General features: G+C 47.8%; 1 protein-coding gene and 1 long non-coding RNA gene across 5 annotated transcripts; both read right to left on the bottom strand.

Moving 5' to 3' along the window:
• Nucleotides 1–1,220: 1,220 nt before the first annotated feature.
• LOC144100357 (uncharacterized) lies at nt 1,221–22,466 on the bottom strand. 4 transcript variants are annotated; one of them, XR_013307627.1, is made up of 6 exons: nt 22,367–22,466; nt 20,583–20,656; nt 14,214–14,364; nt 12,868–13,000; nt 12,497–12,579; nt 11,453–11,593 (listed from the first exon to the last, which is right to left on the bottom strand). It is a non-coding gene; the product is annotated as an uncharacterized LOC144100357 (long non-coding RNA). The 4 variants fall into 4 exon arrangements; XR_013307626.1 differs by having other exon boundaries at nt 12,868–12,969; XR_013307625.1 differs by lacking the exons at nt 11,453–11,593; nt 20,583–20,656 and adding an exon at nt 1,221–1,377 and having other exon boundaries at nt 12,868–12,969; nt 22,367–22,463.
• Nucleotides 8,838–10,403, bottom strand: LOC144100355 (uncharacterized). Its single transcript, XM_077633331.1, has 3 exons — nt 10,080–10,403; nt 9,140–9,214; nt 8,838–9,064 (listed from the first exon to the last, which is right to left on the bottom strand). The coding sequence occupies exons 1-3, from the start codon at nt 10,317–10,319 to the stop codon at nt 8,876–8,878; spliced, it is 504 nt and encodes a 167-aa protein (XP_077489457.1). The 5' UTR covers nt 10,320–10,403; the 3' UTR covers nt 8,838–8,875.
• Nucleotides 22,467–24,000: the final 1,534 nt, after the last annotated feature.

Genomic DNA, 24,000 nt, shown 5'->3' with positions numbered 1-24,000 from the left:
TTTCTCGTTCAGAACATTGTGTTTCGCCACGGTGCACCCATCACTGTTGTGAGTGACAGGGGAACGGCGTTCACCTCGACCCTTGCGCAGGAGGTTGTGCGCCTTAGTGGCACAAGTCACCGCAAAACAACCGCTTACCGCCCTAAAACTAACGGACTCACCGAACGGCTCAACAAGACGATCGCTGGCATGATTTCCATGTATGTTGATGCAGTCTACTGAAATACTAATTTCAGCTGCCTTGGGTTCTTGTAACAAATAGACGCTGCACAGGACAGGATCATTGTAGCATTTCTCCAACACCGAATTTCTGCCGCCACACAATTATTTTAATCAGGCGGTTAGCAGCAGAGTGCTTAACCGGTAAGCCTAACCCGAGTCGAAATTCAAGCTAATGAGTTCGATTGCCCCCGCAGCTGGCTATCCTGTCTTACATTTAGCAAACACTGATCAGTAAATAGTTTTCCTTAACCCGCAGTCACGTCTATGTGGCAGCGGTGCCTCGCTGTCGAAAACGAGCTCGCAAGTTTAATGTCAGATTGACACCTATAAGCCAGTTTTTAGCATTGCTGTGGAGGCAAAATGCAAGTGTTCGCTGTACCGAAATTGCATTGCATATTGAAGAACCTCAGCGGTTGAAACTGTTCACAGCCCTTGACAACAGCGCCCCTCACTGCCCCCCGCGTGGCGTTATCATCATAAATGACCATCAACCTAAGTAGGTCTCACACATTCACCAGAAAAAAAATGGGGGCTTTTTTTTATACAGCAAAGAGAGGTCCGCCACCCCCTCATTTTTTAAAATAAAAACAACCTTAGGAGCAGCTATTGGTAGCAATATAAAATGCGTCAAAATCAGAAAAACAAGGCAACGTCGTATGCACACAACAAAACATGTATTGCAAGTAGACGGTCGTGTACAGAATCTTGACACTTCAGCCTCAAAGCCAGCTTTTAGCCTTGCTGTCAGACATGATGTGATGAGCCTTTACGAAGCTTCCATCCCGCAGCCCGCAGTTGGACAATCTCGAGGATCTTCATTCGCTCGACGTCGCTAATCCCCTCGTCGCGGCATGCGTCGAGGAGAAGGCCGAAGATACTACCCAGCTCCTCCTTGAAGGCATTTTCCATTCTGGCGCCACGTTCCTTGAGCAGGTTGCAGATGCGGTCGATCTGGACCGCAACACGTTCATTGATGAAGGCGCCTAACTCCGCAGGCATAGTTTGATGCCTGTACGACAGGCTGGTTCCATGAATTAGATTCCCCAGGGGTGACGCCACAGCGTCGACATCGAAGCGTGGATGCAAAGGTCGAGGACGCTCGAGCTTACGCATGACTTGCCTGCTCCTTGAGGCTGAACTGGTGCAGTGCGCCATCTACGAATATCGAAGCGTACGGGCTGCGAACACCCTGGCACAATTTGGATCCAAGAGCCACACCTGCTGCTTCAGGAAGCGCGAACAAGCAAAAGACGCGACCTCCAAGCACGCCTACTGCGCCTTCTGCCACCAGGGCGCGAATGCCATGACTCCATTGGTCAAGGCTGCTGAATGTGTTGTGATTGGCTCTCTTCGTCCAAGCGTCGTTCAAGCCTCCTTTCCCCTCGCCGAAAGGGCCGATTCATTCTCTGCCCCAAATCATGCGACTGATACCGTTGTAGCCGCGATCTTAAAGTGACCTAGATTGTAACTAGCAGTAAAAGTAGGTCACCGCTTTACTGTGGCAAAGGTTAGAAAAAGCAGGTAGGCCTCTTCCTACAACCTGTCAACCATGAAGAATTGAGATATCGTATAAGATTTTTACGAGATAGAGCATACATCTAGTTGCGTGGAGGAGTGGTTAGCATAGTAGTAGTGGGCACCTCTTGTCGAAAATAATCTTTGGCTGTGTAAAAAAATCGTATCATGGTAATTTTTGGTTCTAGTGACTGACCAGTGATAGGTGTGGGGTAGGCGATGACAATCAATGAAGTCATTGTAATGAATTGATTATTTATGAAATGAAAGAAATGAAATGAGGGTCTAAGAGTGTCAAAATGCTCAGAAATAAAAGCCTATGCTTTCCGATGCCAATTAAGAAAACATAGGGCATGTAATTAATCAATAAAAGGCGTTTAAAGGTGTCAAACTGCTCAGAATAGAAAGCCAATGTTTCCTGATGCAAAGTATTCATGTATATCTTCTTCCTAATAAAATAATAGTTGAAAAAGAAGTTCTGAATTGTCGCATATGAATCAGATGGCGCATCAAACGGCGTGTGCTATCGCGTCAACTCGTCTCTTAAAAAATTGTCTACAGACAGTCTTTAGACTTCATATATACTCTGTTGACATCCTATAGATATTTCTTTTTGTCTATTTATAGCATATATCGACTGCCTTTAAACAGAAGTCTACTAAAATGTATGGTCTATAATCCATATATTGTCTGCAGACTGTCTATATGATTTGTATTGTCTATATAGACTGTTCTCTAGGGTTTTCCTATTAAGAGCCTATAGACTGTATAGATATCAACCTATGAGCAGTCTACAGACTGTATAAAAAGATTTTGTAAGGGATAAGCCGCAGCATAGAAGTCCTCCAGCGTTTTATCTCCTCTAGGATGTTTTTCCCGACCAGGCAGAATTCTACCCAAATGATATATTGTAAGATAGACTATACTTGGGGCAGTTTTCTTTGGCAATGTACTTGAAGGCACGAAGGCGATCGAGACGCAATTACTCGCGCGCTTATATCACGCCGTTACCAGCGAGAGAGATCGATATTTAAGCTCGAACCGCCGACTTTGGTCTCTCACTGCATAGCCACAGAAAGCTGTCCCCGAGTAGAGCCCGAGGATAATCGAATCACTTGTACCCACTACACAAACGTGCTGCTTTCAGTCGAATGCTGCCTCTCTCGCGGTCTAGTCTGTCATTGCAGCGTTCGTATTTAATGCAATGCTCATTCTGCGCTGAGAATTATACAAACCGAACGAACAAGACGCGTGGAACGAGACAAAAAACGAGGGCTTTAAACCGCCAGAGAACCACCGAAACAAATTCCTCGCCCACATTCTTACATTTCCCATTTTACACACAAAACAAACGTGCATGCAAACTTATTGTTACAGCTTGTCCGCAAAAGCAGCGCCGGGCAGAACTTAGCTTGCGCATGTGGTTAGGTGTCTTAGGACGTGCTCTTTCTGCATCACAGTGCGCGTGCGAAAGGCCTTTGCACGAAAAGCTAATTATTATGTTGCGACCATTTTGCTCACCAAGCTTGCCAAAGAATATGGGTAGACCACTAAAGCAACACTCGCCAAGCCAATTCAGTTCACCAGTAAATCGAGTGCCTCGATGAGCGCATTCCAAAACTACGCCGTGCAGAATGAAGACAACCGCGTCGTCTCTTATGGCGTCCGTCATTTTGAGCCCACTCCTTAGTTATACAGGCGGCAGTCTGCAGGTGGATGTAAGAGTTCATTGCCAAAAAACAAAGTGACGGTGGGTTGGCGCCGTGCGTTAAGAATGTGAAGAAAGCACCTAAACGGGCATCGTGGTGAAAGGCCATTTATTGACGCTGTGACAACTTTCAATACCAATATGCCGTTGACGACTGTATGCATCGCAAGCTGAACACCACGTTGTCGACAGCTGCATCAAGACGTTTTCGCTGCCGGCTGAATGAAGAATTTGATTAGAAAGCAGCGCATAGTTTCGGTACTCAGCAAGAAAGGGCATGACACACCTTGAATCTAAACAGTGGTCACCATCACCGACTGGACAGTTACAAACTTATGCAGCCGCGTCGAGTAAATAGAAAGCAGTGATGGGGATGCCACGTAATGGCTCTGCATCTGTAAGAATGTCTTGTATATGTTGTGGTTTTCCAATGTTAAACGTTCCTTTAAGCGATCATGTGAACAACAGCCAACGTTGCACTTTTTCTTTTGATTTCCCATTAACCGATATGTATACTGCTTTTTAATGAGAAAAACGATTGAGATAGCTCAAGATTTTTTATTGCTTGCCCTGTGAGAAGGCCTCAGTTCCAGGAAACTGGTGGTCAAACTCAACAAAGAGAGATGGCAGTAAGCAACCACCCGTATCAGTTTCAGGGAATTCTTTTCTGGTTATTTTAGAAGGTGGCACCTCAGTGTCTATCTCTGGAATGCAGGTGTCGCTTAGTGACTTTCTCGCTTTATCCCTTCCAGTGGATACAACACCCCAAGAGTGCAGAAGGGAGGAAATGAGCAATTTTTTTTACCGAATGCCGAGACTCGATATGCGGAATATCTTGCTTCTATGTGAGACTTTTCTGTCGGCGAAGAAACACCGCCATGCGCAGTCGCTTCACGTGGCTCTGAAGACAGCCAATCATAGCAGCAATAATTTAGTACTATCTAGCATAGCTCTTCTTTGCTGTGCAATGAAGCTGTTCTTTTAATAGCTTTATTAACCATCATGCCTGGACAAGATCACCCTCCCTATCCTGACATCCTTCCCGATTCAACCCTCCTCCCGCTTACCAAGCCTTCGTGCTCGGAGTGAACATTGTTAACCGATAACACTCGATAACCGTGTGCTGTTCAAAGGCTTTTGCGCATAAAAATGGTTGCTGTGATGGCCGTATGCAAATACTGAAGTGCAGTATCCGAAATAATGCGCATAGAAAAATGACTACAATAATTCATAGAACAGAGGATATATCTAAGTGCTAGACTTTTGGATTGCAAGAGTTAATCTTTATGTAATTAAAGAACCAATAAATAAAAAGGTGCCGCAAAACGAGCACCTTCTGTAAATTGCCTTCCCGTGCAAAATATACCTTGTGTTAAGTTTCCTAAATATGAAATTTAAGGCTGAAATTACGGCGTTTTTCCGAAACTGAGCTCAATATATCGCCAATTTTAACACTCCCGAAATATAGGGAGAATAAAACCCAAAAACGAAGAGTCAAATCTATAAAGCTGCACAGGCAATGAGAGCTGCCATTGCTGAGGTAGTCTCCTAGACTAATTTCAGCTGCCTTGTTTTCTTGTAACAAACACAGACGCTGCACAGGACATGATCATTGTAGCATTTTTCCTACACTAAAATTCTCCCTCCGCACGATTATTTTAATCAGGCGGTTAGCAGTCGAGTGCTGTAATCCTCAAGCCTAACCAACCCGAGTCGAAATTCAAGCTAATGTGCTCGATTGCCCCCGCAGCTGGTAATCCTCTCTTACAGTAAGCTAACAGTGCTCAGTAAATAGTTTTCCTTTACCCGCAGTGGCGTATATGTGGCAGCGGTGCCTCGCTGTCGAGAACGAGCTCACAAGTTTAACGCCAGACACCTATCAGTCGGTTTTTAGCTTTGCTGTGGCGGCAAAATGCAAAAGTGTTTGCTGCACCTGAATATCAATGCACATTAAAGAACCTCAGTGGTTGAAACTATTCAAAGCCCTTGACAACAGCACCCCTCACTGCACCCAGCGTTGCGTTATAATCATAAATGACATTCAACCTAAGTAGCTCTCACACATTCACCAGAAAGAAATGGAGGTTCTTTTTATTTACTGCAAAGAAAGGTCCCCCACAGCTTTACTTTTTTAAACCAAACAACCCTAGGAGCAGATATTGGTAGCACTATAAAATACGTCAATATCAGACATGATGTGATGAGCCTTTACCATTGGATTGTGCTGTGGGAAGTCGGTGGGCACCTGTGCGGCGAGGGGTGGCACTTGCCCTTTGACTGCATGACACGGTGAATCAGGAGGTACTTGACTGTCTTGGTCCGGACTTTTTGAGAACTCTTCTGAACTCCAGGTTTTCTTGTATCCGGTAGTCTGCAAGAAGCTTGTCAGCAATCACATGGCGTCAGGCCTTGAAGAGAGTTATCCCCACTCAAGGTGGGCACCGGTACAGGCCTCCGTTAATAACGATTGCTGCCCACCCTTCTCGGTGGATGTCTTGGCTGCTGCGGCGGCGCACGCGATGTTGGCCTGATGGCTCTCCGCGGTCGAGGCCTGGACAGCTGGCCGGCGGTGAAATACCTTAAGTCGACGCTATTCGCTCGTCCAAAATTCTGGCTGGAGTCTTTTGCCTGGCCGTTGTTAAGCTTCCATCCCGCAGCCCGCAGTTGGACAATCTCGAGGGTCTCCATTCGCTCGACGTCCCTAATCCCATCGTCGCGGAGAAGGCCGAAGATCCTATCCAGCTCCTCCTTGAAAGCATTTTTCATTCTGGCGCCACTTTCCTTGAGCAGGTTGCAGACGTCGATCTGGACAGCGCCACGTTCATTGACGAAGGCGCCGAACTCCGCAGGCACAGCTTGATGCCTGTACGAAAGGCTGGTTCCGTGAATTAGATTCCCCAAGGATGACGGCACAGCGACGGAATCGGAGCGTGGATGCAGAGGTCGAGGACGCTCGAGCTTACGCATGGCTTGCCTGCTCCTTTAGGCTTAACTGATACAGTGCGCCGTCTTCGAATATCGAAGCGTACGGGCTGAGAACACCGTGGCACAATCTGGATCCAGGAGCCGCACATACGGCTGCAGGAAGCACGAACAAGCAAAAGACGCGACCTCCAAGCACGCCTGCGGCGCCTTCTGTCACCAGGGCGCAAATGCCATGACCCCATTGATCAAGGCTGCTGAATGTATTGTGATTGGCTCTCTTTGTCCAAGCGTCGTTCAAACCTCGTTTCCCCTCGCCGAAAGGGCCGATTCATTCTCTACCCCAAATCATGCGACTGATACCGCGGTAGCCGCGATCTTAGTGACCTAGATTGTAACAAGCATGGGGGCTCCCCCCAGTAAAGGTAGGTCACCGCTATACGTTGGCAATGGTTAGAAAAAGCAGGTAGGTCTCTTCGTACAACCAGTCAACCATGAAGAACTGAGATATCGTGCCAGATTTTTACGAGATAGAGCATACAGCTAGTTGGGTGGAGGAGTGGTTAGCATAGTTGTAGTGGGCATCCCCCGTCGAAAATAATCGTGGGCTGTGTAAAAAAAACAGTATCATGGTAATTTGTGGTTTCTGTGACTGGCAAGTGATTGGTGTGGGGTAGGCGATGACGAATAATGAAATTATTGTAACGAATTGATTATTTATGAAATGAAAAAAACTGGAATAAGAGGGCCCAAAGGTGTGAAAATGCTCAGAAATAAAAGGCTATGCTTAACGATCCTAATTAAGAAAACTTAGGGCATGTAATTATTAAAATGGGTTTAAAAATGTCAAACTGCTCAGAATAGAAAGCCAATGTTTCCTGATGCGAAATATCTGTGTATATCTTCGTCCTAATAAAATTAAGACTTGAAAAAGAAGTTCAAGATTGTGTCATGAGAATCAGATGACGCACCAAACGACGTATCCGATCGCGTCAGCTCGTTTCTTATAAAAACGGTCAACAGACAGTCTATAGACTTCTTATAGACTATTTACATCACCTAGATATTTCTTTGTCTATCTATAGCATATCTAGCTTGTCTTTAAACAGAGGTCTACTAAAATGTATGGTCATTAATCCATATATTGTCTGTAGACTGTCTATATAATTTGTATTGCCTATAGACGCTTTACAGCGCGGAAGCATGGGCGCCGCCATATTTGGTCACGTGACCACTCTTCAATTGTTGGCCTTCTGACTCCGCTGCCTGCCTGTGCAGAAGCCTCATCTGCAAGCGCGTTTTACTGCGATAGTACTTATTTTTGCTCGCAAAATGGATGCAGGATGGGTGGATGACACCAAGCTTTGGCCGAAGCTTCAGCGGCCGTGTAAGTGCGCTGTTTTTTTGTATTTTAGGACTCTTTGCTCTTGTTTTTGTGTGAGCCTTCACGCCACATCGCTTTGCTTGATGACGATGGTATGCTCGCTGTCTGTCTTTTCCCGCTTTTCTAAAGCCAAAAACACTGCTTGGATTTCTGTCCTGGTGTGCTTATGACTGTTTTCGTGCGTGAGTTTAAAGCGAGAACTTCCCAGATTTGATTGCAGCACAAGTTAGTTGCGCAAAGTTGTACTTTTTGTGCAGCTGGCTCGTAACGGCCTCATTCTGCAAAAAATCCCCAACACCTGCGTACCAGTTGCTGACAAATAATGAAAACTTATTATTTGTGTCTGATCGGCCGCGTCAGTCATGCTGCGACCCGCCGCATATGTTTACGATGGCTGTACGGCTGGTATTAGCTCCTGATGTTCGACTTTGCATGAAATCGAACTTTTACTCGCTTGCGGAAAGGGTTTTCGAATTTATGCTTTTTATAGCCTGCCGCAAGGAGCGCGAGATTCAACGTGCACTCGTTTGCAAACAAATTAGCACTTGAGAAAAGCTCTTTTGCGTTTAACCTACGGCTGCTGCATGGCATCGCGCGATCTACTGCGGTAGCCTTGCGTACGATAAGCGAAGTTTCCAGCGTGGACAGTAAGCCAAAACTGGCAGCCGCTAGTAAAATGCGACGTAAAACTATCAGCACAAGTGACAATATTCCTCACTGCATGCTTCTGCGCCAGTCATGTTAGATCAAAAAAGGTTGGAACGGTGGAGACATTTAATAAGCAGTTCTTTTATTTTGGTTTTGCAAAGTCGAACATCAGGAGCTAATACCAGCGGTTCAACCATCGTAAACATATGCGGCGGGTCGCAGCATGACTGACGCGGCCGATCAGGTACAAATAATTAGTTTTCATTATTTGTCAGCAACTGAAAGCATAAGTGTATTATGCAGAACCTTACTAGATTTCTTGGCATCCAACTTTCAGCATGGGGACAAAGCTTTATTACCACAAAACTAGCTACACAAATAGCACACATGATGACATACTGTACTGATACCATTCTTTATTTCAGTTGTCTACAACTACATGGTTGAAATGCCTGACACAGATGGCAAACCATCCCTCAACTACAGAGAATTTGCTGAAGGATTTGCTGAATGTTTATAGGCAGGTGATCATCAGCTGCAGCACTCTCTTCATCTTGCTCGTCTGATAAATGGTGTGACAAAGGTTCAGCTGTTGAACAGGTCTCAGGCTCCAAAGGTTTGACATCGTGCCGCACCAGCTTCCTTCTTCCCTTCTGGTGAGCAGTCTAAAATATTGCAGAGTATGAAAATACAAAATAATAAATAAACTGCAGTTCAGAACAAACCTCCGAAAGCCATACCGGTGTTCCAAGGTGCAGTGTTGGGTACGGGTTGTCTTTAGAGGGACGCCCATCAATGAAATGAACTGAGCATACCTGCAAGAAATGTGTATGAAGGCCACTTAAGTTCTGACAACCAGTTCAAGCGGACTACGTCAAACACCACAAATACAAGGAAATATGTGATATGGTCATTCTAACTAAACATGTAATATGGTCATTTCATGCAACTGTCCAGGCATTGCACTTCTCCTTTGTGCTCTTCAAAAATATTGCACCATAATATTTTCACAATGCATATTTGAGAAGTTTTGTTTTCCATAAACCGGGGCACACAACCAAGAAAAATTTTTGCAACCGGCGTTTGCACTCACTCAAAGATAGCCCAACAGCATTCCTTGGATGTGCGATGCCAATATTCATAAACGAAAAAAAGTCCAGCACAATGCCTGGAAAGCTTCTGGCCGTATTATGAAATCGCCTATCTCACGTGCACAAACACACGTACGTAGTACCTCCTCGTTGTGGCGAAAATGAAATGCAGCCAGCACCGCACGTTCGCGTAAGTATTTCGAAACGAGATGGTAGAGATAAGGTACTTACAATGCAAAGGATCTACGCTTCAAGCGCGAATGCACAGCCGACAAGAAAGGCACCGACTAAACGCGGACATGTATGTACGTACATCATGTACATACATCAGCGTGTTTAGCTCGGTCCTAGGTTAGATCATTTTTACAATTAAAACAGCAGGCTCTAAGCCGTACTACCCTACCCTCAGATGAACACTGAATGCAAGGTGACTTAAACGATACTGGCAAACCAAAACCTCCCGTCAGACCATGCACAGAAATTCATTTGAACAGCGATTCGAGCGCGCAGGTGACTGCCGGCGTTACAGGTATACCTTCAGCAAACAACCCGAGCAACCGGTGTTTTCACTTTTATCATGTGTACTCACCCTAGCCGATGAGCCGGGGTTGAAGTCTTTCCTCTGTAGATTCGCAATCCAGTGCTGCCGTACCAACTTGTTCTTCTCTCCTTGCGGAAATCTATGCATTGCAAAAGGACTAGTGCACGGACAATCTTCGTGAAGTTGAGGCCCGTGCGTTTCGCAAACAGATACATTCCAAACCTTCAAATCTGCGTCGCAGTTCTTACAATCGAACACGGAACACGTTTTGCCTCTGCTTTTCCACATTTTGGCCGCAGAGCATAGCGGATACAGCAGCGAAGTCAGCAGCCCGTAGGCACCACCTGCAGTCGCCTGCTATCCAGAAGGCCACTGATGTCGCGGCGGCGGTGGCGCCGCGAGTGTCGACTAGGCGAACTGCTCTCTGTAAACGGTCTATAGAGTGTTTTCTAGGGTTGGTCTTTAACGAGTCTATAAATGTTTTATATATAAGTCTATGAACAATTTACAGACTGTTCAAACAAGTTTTTGTAAGGGATAAGCGCAGCATAGGAGTCCTCCAGCTTTTGTTCTCCTCTGTGATTTTTCTCCGACCAGTCAGAATTCTACCCAAATGTTACATTGCAAGACGGGCTATACTTGGGGCAGTTTTCTCTGGCTATGTTCTGGAAGGCACGAAGGCGATCGAGGCGCAATTACTCTCGCGCTTTTATCATGCCCTTACAAGCGAGAGAGGTAGATATCTTGAGCTGGGAGTGCCGACTTTCAGCTTTCACTGCATAGCAACAGAAAGCTGTCCGCGAGTAGTGCCTGAGGATAATCGAATCACTTGTACAGACTACACAAACGTCCTGCTCTCCGTCGAATGTTGTCTCTCTCGCGTTCTAGTCTGTCATTGCAGGGGTCGTATTTAATGCAACGCTCATTCTGCGCTGAGAATTATACAAACCGGACGAACTCCGGAAACAGTACTACGATAGAAAGAATGAAGTGGTTGAAAAGGAAGAAGAGAACATCCGCTCTCGTTTTCCCGTAAAGCACTGCGAGTATTTGAAAATCCTTTTTCTGTCATTTTCTTTCTATCCAGTTCTCTCATCTTGCAGCGCCGGTGACAACACAACACCGCCTTTCTTTTCCCACCCTGGCAGGTTCGTGTTGCCGCGCTAGCCTCCCCGCTCTGCCGCAACCTGCTCAAAAAGTCACATTAAATGGAATGACAGCTTCCTTAATCAACCATCCTAACCTTTTGATCTAGGTCACAGCAACGTGTGGGTATCATTGAAAATCCTAAAGCTCACGGCAGATCATCATTGAGAGCTCCGTAAAGAGCAGCTCGCCCTCAACAGTTGCCCGAGTTTCCAAAAGCAAAGAACCGTGGACATAAATTTAGTCGAAGGAACATAGTTTATTTCATGGCTTGAAAATGAAATCAAAGCTTTTCTTGCTCATGATGCGTAAGGTCACCACAGCAGCCATCTTGAGATATCTTCAATGTGAAACCAGGAGGTAGCACAGTGGCGGACCCCGCAATGCGAACTACGAAACCACGTCCTCTCCTAAGCCTGTAAATATCGGTGGAAATGTGGGCAGGATTAGCCAAAGATTTTGTGAAACCAAAAGGTAGGGTAAGGACAATGAAGCCAGCTATGAAAAAATGGCAGTTTATACGTGAAGATACAGGAAGAGGGCAGAGTGGGTCAGCGAACAAAGGCGGGCTGATGAGATCATAGTCGAAATCAAGAGGAAGAGACGGTCTTGGACAAGGCATGCAGTGCGAAGGCAAAATAACCGATCGTCCTTAACGGTAACGGACTCGATTCCAAGAGAAGGCAAGCGTAGCAGGGACCGGCAGAAAGTTAGGTGGGCGGATGAGGTCAAGAAGTTTGCGGGCAAACGGTGGGGGCAGCTGGCAAAGGACATAGATAATTTGGTAGATACGGGAGAGGCCTTTGCCCTGTATTGGGCGTAGTCAGGCTGACGCTGAGAGAGAGTAACAGGCGCTGGTGCAAGTAGTACAAATATCACATCAACACGAGTGATGCAAAATGTCGACTCCGAACAACGACATAGAATTGGGACGCAACAGCTGCAACAAAAAACTGCGGGATGTCCACTATAGGAATCGACCAGTCGGCGGAAGCCGGGTGTGTCCCGCCATCAAAGAGTAATAGGTAGCGGTTTTGCATGTTATGAAGTTACGCAAGAAAACTGCGCTTCCAATGGCCGAAGCATAACAGAGACCCGCGAGTAACGTCTTAAGACCATCCCTCTTCGGAATCAACCCCATGCTAAATACGCAGGTTGCGAAAGCAGCGCACAAATAAAGGCGGACAGGCCTCGGCGGGCAGTCATTTCCAAGCTCGTACTGAGATCTATCAGCTCAGGTCACCTGAGAATTACAAAAGGTGCAAACACAGATTCTAAACGCCAAAGAATTTTGAAGAGTAGAGAATTGGCGTTCTTACCTGAACAATTTCTTCAGTACTGTTCCTTGCGGACGCATCCACTTGCACGGACCTTATACCGCTGATCCTACTGCGGTTGAAACCTGTCAGGAAGAAACCCGTATGCCACCGTAAGCACATTCCTGCGTTTATATAATAAACCCAGTGCCCTCGCCTGCAGTACAGCAAAATTAGAGACGCATGGAAGTCGTCATTGCGAACACGGTATGGCGATATCATTCCAGCAGGTGCAAGGGTATCAATCACGCAGTCATGACAGACCGTCGAAGGAACTGTCTGCTCTGGCATATGTCGCTTCGTTTTTGAGGCGATCAGGGTACATAATCGGCACTGGGAATAGTAGGTGATGATTTCACAGAAGAATCGCTTACCCATCATCGATGCTAGTGTTCTGGTGACCAGGGAAAGCCTTGATGCTAGCCATGACACCCAGACTGGCCTCGGACTGCAGAGGGGAGGTCAGCTGGACCACCCTGCCGGAGGTGAGAGCTTCATAGTCACGACCTGCAGTGGTTTCTCGATCGAATAGCTGTTTCACCCGGTCTCGGCTCGCACCCGCTTATTGGCTTGACAGCAACAGTGGAGGGGCCAATATGACGTCGCGCCTCAGTTCGTGCACCCTTCCGCCTAAGTAGGATTGACCGCTCTTTTGCAGCCCAGAAGCCACTCTTCCGCTCTCTGCCTGCGATTCCCTACACTCTCGATTCCCCCTCCTGCATCTTCGTCTGAACTATGGCTTGTCCTTACCTCGTGTGAACTGATGCACCCCCCGCCCGTCATCTTCGCTGCTATTTAAACACAACTATAGTCGTCTGCTGAGCAGAGCACAAACCCAAGTGGACTGATCTCGGCGGGCTTATTGGCGTCCTCGGCCAGAGACCCACCAGCGCAGGCTGTGTACGTTGGGCTACGTAGCGCTATCGCTGTTTGCAGATGAGTAGCAGAATTGTATGCGTGATGTATACAACGCCATTTCAAAATACTTTAGTCGGGAAAGAGCAAGTGACCAAAAACAAAGCCAAGTATCAAACTGAAACATAAAATAATGTAACAGATAAGCAGCACACTGGGGTTCGCGTTCGTATCGGAACGTTAGCGTTTTTTATTGAACATTAGCGTTAGCCATAATTTAGTCTGCTCAGCCGGCTTTATGAATGCGGCCAGCCGAAATAAAGGGGCGAGAAAGCCAGCATGTCTTCAGTGGTCAAACTCCCGCCTATCTGGGCTAGACAATATTCTTGTCTGAAAACTGTAGTAAGACACGAGGCTTACGAATGAAGGAGCAGACGCATCTCAGAGGAGGTCCTGCCTCTAGCAGAGTCATTACGTCGCGGTTAATCATGGGTAATTTCTCACGGTGTCGTGACCCATCGATCACTGCCACTTTCTGGTGAGGCACCAGTGAGGTTCATTTCCCCATTTCGTTCTTGATACAGGAAGACGTCATCGTGATCTCCATAAGCGGCACTTAATCTTAGTTCTCGAGGTGCGAATCGTAGGCAATAAAGCAAAGACTGGGGTTTTTTGGGCTTATTTGAATTGACATGAGAGAGGCATTTGCCCTGGACGATAGAGTTTGTTGGTATAGCATTTTTGAAATGGAACTAAGCGCTCGTTCTGATTAGTGGCTCTGTTTATAGTCCCTAGCTGTGTCGTTCCATTGCAAAAAAAAAAAAAACAGGAACGTAGACTATGGTCGCAGAGGAAAGTCGCTTACCGCCTATCGTGGCGAATTCCTCGGTGGGCCCCGATATCTAGTAGACGACCAACACACGCATCGATGACCTCAAGCCAGGCATCGGGCTGCTGCGGGAAGACTAGCTGTACGACGCAGTTGACGGCGACGCCTGCTGGTTCATGGCGAAGACCTGGAACAGACTTCTTGTTCAGGAGACTACAGTCGCATAGAGCTCAACAACGTAGCGGCTTTTCCGCGTCAGAGAACCCCCTCCCAGATGTGGACTTGCAGGCAACGATCACGTTGACGTTGCAGCGAGGTTGGCGTATGGCGACACCTCCTTGCTCCAACCCATACCCTTTTCTCGCAGTGATGGTGCGAGGCTTAAGCTAGATACAAAATCATGGCAGACGCAACGTTCTTTGTGGTGTGATCCGCATCTTCAATATATACCCCCTTCTTCGTATCGAACCTGCTTGCGACTTCCGGATGCCTTGGAATTTAGGTAGACGTGATCGTAATTGCCTGCACCGAATTCGCCTCGACGTTTCCTTCACCAAATCCCATCTATAAAATTGGTGCATCAAGCAGCCCTCTGTACCCATATGTGCAGCGCCCGAGGGTCGTCCACACTTGATCTGCCACTGCCAAATCTTCAGCAACTTCACAAGGCGCTGTGAAGCGCTTTAGGAATCGGACAGGACTCCGGCACCGGTTACGAAAGACGATATCAGTAACACAGACCGGGTGCCCATAACTGAGCTGGCGGCACGAGACAGCGACCGATCAGCCAGTCACTTATTGTTAGAGAACCAGTGCGATGGGCACACAGCTAAGCACTGAACCCCCGTTTATGTTCAGAGTAGAGCGCAGGAATTAATGGTCTGTCCGCAGCAGCCTATTCATCAGGTGTCAAGCAGCCCAGGATCCATGTGGTCATTTTGACCAGAGAAGACATCACTTTCACTGCCATTACGTGTGGACAAAAACCGGAAGTTTCAAACCACGTGCACTCCAGTTGCCCGTGAATAACTGTCCGGTTACATTTTCTGGCAAAACAGAGCGGAAATTTGTTCACGAGCGCTCATGCGCCATTGTTTTCACGGATCGGTAAAATAGGAGCACAGTCTGCACAACATCCAGGAAACGACACCACTGGACTGAATAACGCGAGAGATATCAGTGACCCGGAGTCTGCGCCGGACTCCGGGACGACGAGCGGAAAGCGAGCATGCGAGAACCTTACAGTGAGGTTGGCGACGTTAGCAAACGAACCAAAGGCGCCACGTAGGTCATGGAAGATAGCCGGAAACTATACTCTTATGGCTTCATAGCCACAAATGGGCACATGGCCACAAATGGGCACATGGCCACAAATGGGCACATGGCCACAAATGGGCACATGGCCACAAATGGGCACATGGCCACATGGCCACAAATGGGCACATGGCCACAAATGGGCACATGGCCACATGGCCACAAATGGGCACATGGCCACAAATGGGCACATGGCCACAAATGGGCACATGGCCACAAATGGGCTTCTACCGCGCGAGGCGAATTTAGGGTATTTTGACGACGGAACATATCTCTGGTCCGCCAAGGCAACGGTGTGGCCCAAGACAGTTTTACCAAGCATCTCAAACCCTAGAAGAGACGAGCTCCAAACCGGGGAAATCTTGTTGCCATTAAAAAGCCGGTGGGTACCCGGCGACGGGGAATCCAACCCAGCACTTCCCGAATGCGAGGCGGATGCTCTACCACAAGGCCACCGCTTCGTTAAAGAAAAAGAGCGCGCGGAAGGTTGTGAGTTTCACCAGGTAGAAATGGCAGCCCAGCAGTAGACAACAGGGATGCATGTACGGGTGCTAACGTCCATATAACTTTAGCAGTACAATCTTGGAGCAAGACTAACTAGGGAACGTAGTATTAACTAGTGTCTATTTTGTCCTATATGCTAAAAAATAAAACTTTAAATATTTAAAAAAATTGGCTGTGGTATAGGTCTCGTTAACTCTAGTTGAATTGCGAAAGCTTCGTTTCCTAGGCACGTGGTCTACGCAGCGTCTCATTCCGGCGCTCTGGAGAACTGAAACCGGTCTCTCTTCCGCAGTTGAAGAGTCACTGCGGGTCGTTGGACGACTTCTTATAGCCGAATCTTCGTTACGACACTTCTCGAGTCGTGCCACAGCATACGACATACGGCGCGACGAGCCGAAATGGCTCGCTGGCTGGCGTAGTAAAGCTTTCCCTTTAAAACACGATTGCAGCAGCAGGCCTTGTGTTCACACCGGTGCCATTTGTCGGAAATATGTTTTCCCGTTAACCGGGTAGCTGTAAAAATGGTCTTGTTGCTAGAACGACACATCAGTGCATGAATCTATGTGGACTGGCCTCGGGCGGCTATCATTTGCATAGTCGACCGGAGACCAATCACCTCAGGATGAATGCGAGCTACTGAAGCCGCGCAGCCCTTACGCAAGCGGAATCACATAGGCCGCTATACCATGCGCTTTCCAGATACCGCTAACAGCTTTAGCAGGCACGGCCAGACTGACGGCACAGGTGAAAGCCCGAAGGATATCCCGCAGTTCTTTGTTGCAGCTGCTACGGCACAATTCTCTATCGTTGTTTGGAGTCGTGGCATTTTGTAGCACTCGTGCTGGCGGGATACTTGTACCCTTGGCACCAGCGCCTATTACTCTCTCATCATGATTTTAAGCCTGACTACGCCCACTTCTGAGCAAAGACCTCTCCTATGTCTTTCCAACTGTCCTTAATCTCACTGGCCCACCTAACGTTTTGTCGCCCCCTCTACGCTTCCCTTGGAATCCAGTATGTTGCCCTTAACTACCATCATCATTCATTCGCATTACATGTCCTATCTAAGCCCATTTCTTCCTCTTGATTTCGACTGGATGTCATTAACCAATGTTTTATGCCTGACACACTCTGGCCTCCTCCTGTGTGTGTTAACGCTACACCTATAATTTTTTCCTTCCATAGCTAATTGCGCTGCACATTTGACCCGTTTTCGTTAGCCCCACGTTTCTGCCACCATAGGTAGTAGCGGTAAGATACAGGTGTTGTATTCTTCTGAGGTTGAGGTGTTGAATGCTACAGGTGGGGTTAGCCTTGCTTTGTCTGCCGGCAATTGCTCCACCGTAGCGTCTCTTCGATAATATCAGTGCCGCATCTACCCCGGTAAGCGCACAGTCTCTTATAATAGCACACATTCTCTCCCGCATTCACCATCTATGCACACAATCAATCCCCACAGTGTATTCTTCTCTCTTGAGGGATAATGGTAAGCTGCCATTCATGATCTGAGAGAACCTCCCGAATGCGCTGCACCCCATTCTTATTTTTGCATTTAATTCACTCTGGTGATCCCGATCTGCGGTCAGTATACCTGCCCTAAGTAGGCGCAGTTCCTTACCACTTCCTGTGCCTCGCTACCAGTTGTGAACTGCTGTTCCCTTGCGAGTCTGTTGGACATTACTTTGGTTTTCTGCACATTAATTTTAAGAGTCCTTGTTCTGCTCTGCCTGTCTAATTGATTGATCATGTTTTGCAGCTCACCTCCTGAGTGACTTAGCAAGGCGATGTCATCAGCGAAACGCTGATTACTAAGATATTCATTATTAACTCTTGTCTCCAACTGTTCCCAATCCGGGGCTGTGAACACTCCTGGAAACAGGGAATGATTAGGATTGGCGAGATCATGTCTCCATGCCCGACACACTTACTTTTTGGAATTTTATTGCTCACTTTATGGAGCGCTATGGCAGCTGTGCATCCTCTACATAAATAATCCACTATTTTTAGCTGAGGCTCTGGCGATTGCCCGGACCCGTAGAGTATCTGTTACGGGTCCAATTTGGGCTTATTTTTGGAAATGTGGCGGAGAGTTTGAAGGATGCTTCACTCCCGCCACCGGTTGGCCCGGTATTGCACTACCTCCGGGATCGGCCTTGTCTTTAGCAAGTCTTTACAATCCTGTGTTTCTATCCCCTTTTTCAACTCTCCTATCTGCACGTGGTAGCGATTGTGGCTTGGCTTGTGCTAGTGAGCAGGCCTGTGCACTTTCCTTTCTTCCTAGCAGTAACAGACAGACAGGCTCTTCTTGACCCAGATGGCGCAATGCGTGCTGAAGTTTCGATTAAATCAAATGGCTTCCCTTAATCTATACACGCTACATACAGGGGTTACTTATACTCTGCGCATTTGTCTATTACCTGACTGATAGCGTAAATAGGATATATCGTGGAATATCCTTTATGAAAACCTGCCTAATCATTTGGTTAATTGAAGACTAAGGTTGTCCTGATTCTATTATTGAATACTTTAGTAGATACCTTAAAAGCTGATCGACATCTAATTGTTCGAGTCCTTGACGTCTCCTTTGTTATGGATTAAGATTATGGCGTCCTTGCAAGCTTCTGGAACGGTGGAGGTCATAAGGCATTGCGTATACACGGTGGCTAGTTGTTCTGGCACAAGCTCCCCTTCGTCCTTCAACAGATCTGCAGTTACCTGATCCTCACCGGCTGCTGTCCCCCTTTCCATTGCTCCTAAAGCTTTCTTTACCGCCTGTGCCGTTACTGTCGGAATTTAGCATTGCTGCGTGATACTGCTTATCTGACTTACATCCCGATTACTTTGTCTACTGTATAGGTTAATGTAGAACACTTCGGCTACTTTAGCTATCTTATACATATTATTGATGACATACTATCACGATCGACAGAAACGCGAACAACGCGGCGGCTACACGCTCCAATATACGAATTTTGTTTCATCGCGCTTTTACCTCGGTGGTACAAAAAAGACGTTAGAGTCAGCCTGGAATGTTTTACAGACGGCTGTGCAGTCTTTTTGTTATCACTGAACTAACAGTGCACTCAAAAGAAATTCGAACAGCGGAGCATGTAGGCGCTGGGTAGTTCGCGTTTATTCCGGGGGGGGGGGGGGGTTATCAAGAGTCAATCAAGTCAATGCTTGATTGACTCTTGATAAGGATAGAGAATAGTGACGGAACAGCGGTAACAGAACTGCGGAATGTTCCCTAGAGGTAGACCAGCCAGCGGAGTCTGTGTGTGCTGCCACTAGAGAGTAAGGCCCCAACTCGATGAACACATCCTAAGCGTACGCTGAAGCCTGTATGCGCATGTGCGTGCGGGGCGCAGATATCTGCATGTCAGATGCCGGCGCCTGCACACGGGCGCTCGCGCGCGCGTCGGAAGCGGGTTTCGGTTTTTCAACAATTGTAGGACCGCGTAGCCGTGGTGGACTGCTCTTCATCCACCCTCCTCACACTACTTCTCCCCCCTGACACCACCCCAGATGCTGCAGAGGAAGCCGCCATCGCAATTGCCATCACCCGCTCGTAAGCTCAGTACATTTTAACAGACTCTAAAACTGCAATTCTAAATTTTGCGCGAGGCCGAGTCGACGTCCCTGCTTTTGGCATACTGGGCTCGCCCGATGCAATCCACCCCGCCATGTAGATTTTATATGGGTGCCTGTGCACTCCGGGAATCCCGGAAACGAGGCCGCCAACCTTTTAGCCCGAGGTTGTTTAAACCGGGTTCAGGTGGCCTCGGATCGGGGATTCGCGAGGGAGCGAATGCACTCGTTCAGCGAGATGACGCAGGCCTACAGAGCACCGCGACAGCTCTACCCCCCGCCCCACCCCTCCCTAGATAAAAAACACGCAACACTTCGGCGCAAACTACAGACACACACACTCCCATCACCCCTGACCCTAGCCCAATATCACCCCTCCTTCCCCCCTCCTGCCTGCACCTTGTGCCCAGAACCATTCGCCTCTTCCCTCCACATCCTCTCCCTCTGCCCGGCGGACCCTCCCCCGCGCGGCCTAGATGACCTCAAGACCTGGGAGGACTGGGAGACCCTGCTGCGCTCGGAGGACCCGGCCGTGCAGACAATCGCCACCGGCCGGGCTGCCAGTGTTATGGACCTTAGGGACATAAACACTTGAGTGCAGTGGGGTCGTGCGGAGACCCAGGGGCGTGCCCCGACTTCCTCTCCAACAATAAAGTTTCTCTCTCTCTCTCTAGCGCTCGGTAACTTTTCTTCATGCCTTGAAGCTCTTTCAGGTTCCCGCAAATTTTTTCGAAAATTTTCAGCTTCCTAACCTCTTGGGCTCACTGCTTTTCATTCTTTCAGTCGGCTCAAGAAGGGGAGGGGGGTGGAAGTGATAGTTGCAAGAAACCTTCCTGTAAGTTACCTTCCCTGCAGTGTTGCAAGTTGTCCATTATAAAAGGTGACGAGATCTATCCATGCTAGATATCGGCACCAGCGCAGGGCGCGTCAAAAGCTGGGTCCGGTTCCAAAGACCAATTCCACAAACCACAATTTGATGATTAGGACCAGATATCTTACCTGAACAATGTCTTCAATACTGCTCGCTCCGGGATATTCCAATGCAGCATCGTTGGCCGGTATGCGCTTCAGATCTGTGGGCGAGAAAACCAGCATGCTACAGCACATTCCCGCGTTTATGAACAACGCATTCACCTTGCCTATATTTACTGCCAACACTAAGGACACATGCAAGTCATCGTTACGATCACGTACTGGCAATGTTATGCCAACAGCTGCAAGGCCCTCAGCCAATCTAGCCGCCGCGGTGGCTCAGTGGTTATGGCGCTAGGCTGCTGACTCGAAAAACACGGGTTCAATACCGGGCGCGGTGGTGAAATTTCGATGGTGGCGAAATTCAAGATGGCCCGTGTACTGTGCGATTTCAGGGCACGTTAAAGAACCGCAGGTGGTTGAAATGTTCGGAGCACTCCATTACGGCGTCCCTCATAGCCCGAGTCGACTTGGGACGCTTAGCCCAAATCGTAGCCGCAGCCTAGTGGTTTGGTCGCCCTCGTCGGCCCCCAACTTGGCGACCGGTTTGTTCAGGAGACGCCGTCCTGGGGGAGGCTCCGTAAATCCCGCAACGCCGTTCAGGGACATGCCGTGTTTAAAACATCCGCCCGAAAAATGTGGCGCGATATGCGTTATATGTTTTACTAGTGTGTCTCAGTCGCGTTCGGTATGTGTTAACCCCTCTCAAGGGGGACGGCCATGCAAAATATAGCGGGAAGAACCACATGGATTGAAGCCGCACAGCTCTTGCGCAAGCGGAATCTCATATATAGGCCGCTAGAATTGTATAGCGGCCTATATATGATAACGCTAACAGATACCGCTAACAGCCTTAGCAGGCACGGCCGGACTGACAGCACAGGCGAAAGCCAGCGCGTTGGATCCTGATAACGTGTCTGCCGAATGAAGCAGTATAGGCACAACACCGACAGGATGCAGGAGCAGCCGCACAAGTGAACAGGAGTTTTCTGCAGCCAGCAATCACACACACAATGCTGTAAATTGATGACAACCTGTTGTTGCTGCACCAAAGATACAGTTCAGGATAAAGCCACCTTAGCAAATGACCAGCTGGAGCTCCATTGCACCAGGCGATCGTGGATCTTGTACCGCGCAGTGAACAGATGTTCCTAAACGTAGTTTAAAACATGGCTTATGTCCAGGAGAGATGAATAATAGGACAAAACAAAGCGAAAAGGTCTCAGTAAGCAGAAACTTGCACGTTCGACCAGGCACCTGTCAGCGCATGCTGCGTATATTACGCTATGTATAGGGCTTACAATCACTGCTGGCAGATCCCTAAGAATGGCATGCGGGATGTGTACAATCGCATTTCAAAATTCGGCGATCAGGAAACAGCAAGCGCAAGACAAAAAATAAATAAGAACCAAATCGTAAAGTAATGCAAAAAAGCCGCAAATTAGGACGCGCTCATAGCAGAACATTAGCGGTTTTAGTGAACATTGGCCTTAGAAATACTTTAGTGCTTACCCAGCTTTGTAAATGCGGCCAGTGGAAATATGTGGGTCAGAAAACCAGCATGTCTTCACCAGCTACACCGCCGCCTATGTAGGAATGACGATATTCCCGCCCAACCGTAGGACCGTGATTCTACGGTCCTCGGAGGGCAAGTAGCCCCTCATCGAGTGGAGACGACTGGTAGCAAAGGAATGCTTCTAGCTGTAATCCCAGAGTCACGAATTATACGCACTCGAACAGCAACGAAAGCGCCTATACCCGCTAGCAGCGTCAAAAACTCGAAAGTCTCGGCACACCCAGGTTCGGCTCACCTGACCGCATCCGCAGCAGCTGGCCTCAAGACGCCCGTTGCTTCCAGCACAGAATGCACACCATTCGCCCCTCGCAGTACGTTTCAGCACTGCGCAGCGACGCCCCCTTCTGTCCAGTACCCGGTCATGTCGCCGGTCGTCTTTGTATCACCGACCCGCCGCCGCGCCATCTAGCAATATCTTTTGCAAGGTCATCCGTCATCCAGATAAGCGTTCGCTCCGGGGACCAGAAGCCAGCATTTCTTGTGCCGCTGACGATTTCGCAGTCACGGTGGTCGTGATTGCGGCTCTTCAGGCTCAAAGCCGACACACTTCGTGGGTTGTTCGAATACAACCCACGAACGAAGCAGCCGCTGTCGCTTTTCCGCAGCCGAAAAAAAGAGCACCCCCCCCCCCCTCCGACTCCTTTTTTCCCAACCTTTTTCAAGTTTCAAGTAGTCGAAAAAGCTTTCTTACAAATTTTTCAAAACAAAAAAGAAAAGTACGAGTGGAAGTTGTTTTTTCCGCTCTGGCAAAGCTAGCAAGATTCCGTATGCGCGTCAAGAATCTTCCGCGGGCGCTGTGTTCAGTGTCAAACCTTGTAGGACCGCTCGAACCTTGCCTTGACGACGTTTGAGTCGGGGTGCGGGCTAGCCCTGCTGGCGAACAGATAGTCTGCACACCGCAGTCGTAGTGCCGTGCTAATGTATCTGTTCTGAAACCTTTTGAGAAGTTTGTTGACGTTAAACTCTTCTTATAGACGACCTTCGCTATAACTTTCGTGGGCTGCGATTTTGAGTCTGTTTTGGACGTGCCCAGTGTGGCCTGCAAGCATATGCGTTGCTTTAGCGTCAAATTCTGTTTTTAATATCTCAGGCGCCTGATCAATGTTACACGCTTCTTTCAGAGCAAGTATACTGGGATCGAGGTCTGGAGCTGTTTAACTTTTTGTAATTTGTCTAGTAGCCTTGTGAATGTCTGCCTTGAGCTACTTAAGAGTCCCAGAGACGTCACCTCTCTAAAGACACAGACAGACATTTTATTATGAGCGTTTTTCAACAGCCAAATCACCTTGAAGAGCACACAGTAGTCAACTGGAAACACCATACAATAAGTTTTAAAAAATCGCTGGAAATCAAATTCACAACGAAAATGCGAAAACAAACATGCAAAGAAAGCAAAAAACACAGCATTAAAGGTGGCAAATGAAGGCAGTGTGTGCGTGTTATCAAACGTCATTTTATAGGTAACTTGCAAACAAGTTTTTGGAAGATTAGCATGCATGTCAGGATAAAATGTGTCCAAGTATTTGGCTGATTTTCTCTGATCTCTGAAGCACAGCAAATCGCAGTGACGTCAGTAACAGGCCACCGTCAACGCAATCGCGCACATGCAACTTTCTGGAAACATGCTTGTCACGCGCGTGGCGCGTGTAATGAGGATATGCATACCGGGTGCTGCTAAGAAAAAAATCCGTCATAGAAACGAGGGCGGCCATTATAACAAGAATTATGAATGTGAGCTTGCGGTGAATATTTTCAATTGTACTGCTGTAGCTGCCAGAGACGTAATTCCAGGCTATACTGATGCGAACTGTGAACGTGGTACCCCGAAAGGTGGTATTGCCTTGAAGGGGCACTAAACAAGATTTATGT

This window comes from Amblyomma americanum, chromosome 8 (genome assembly GCF_052857255.1).
Source record: "Amblyomma americanum isolate KBUSLIRL-KWMA chromosome 8, ASM5285725v1, whole genome shotgun sequence".
NCBI lineage: Eukaryota > Metazoa > Arthropoda > Arachnida > Ixodida > Ixodidae > Amblyomma > Amblyomma americanum.
Note: the sequence above shows the minus strand (reverse complement) of the source record. Positions and strands in the feature narration are given on the sequence as shown.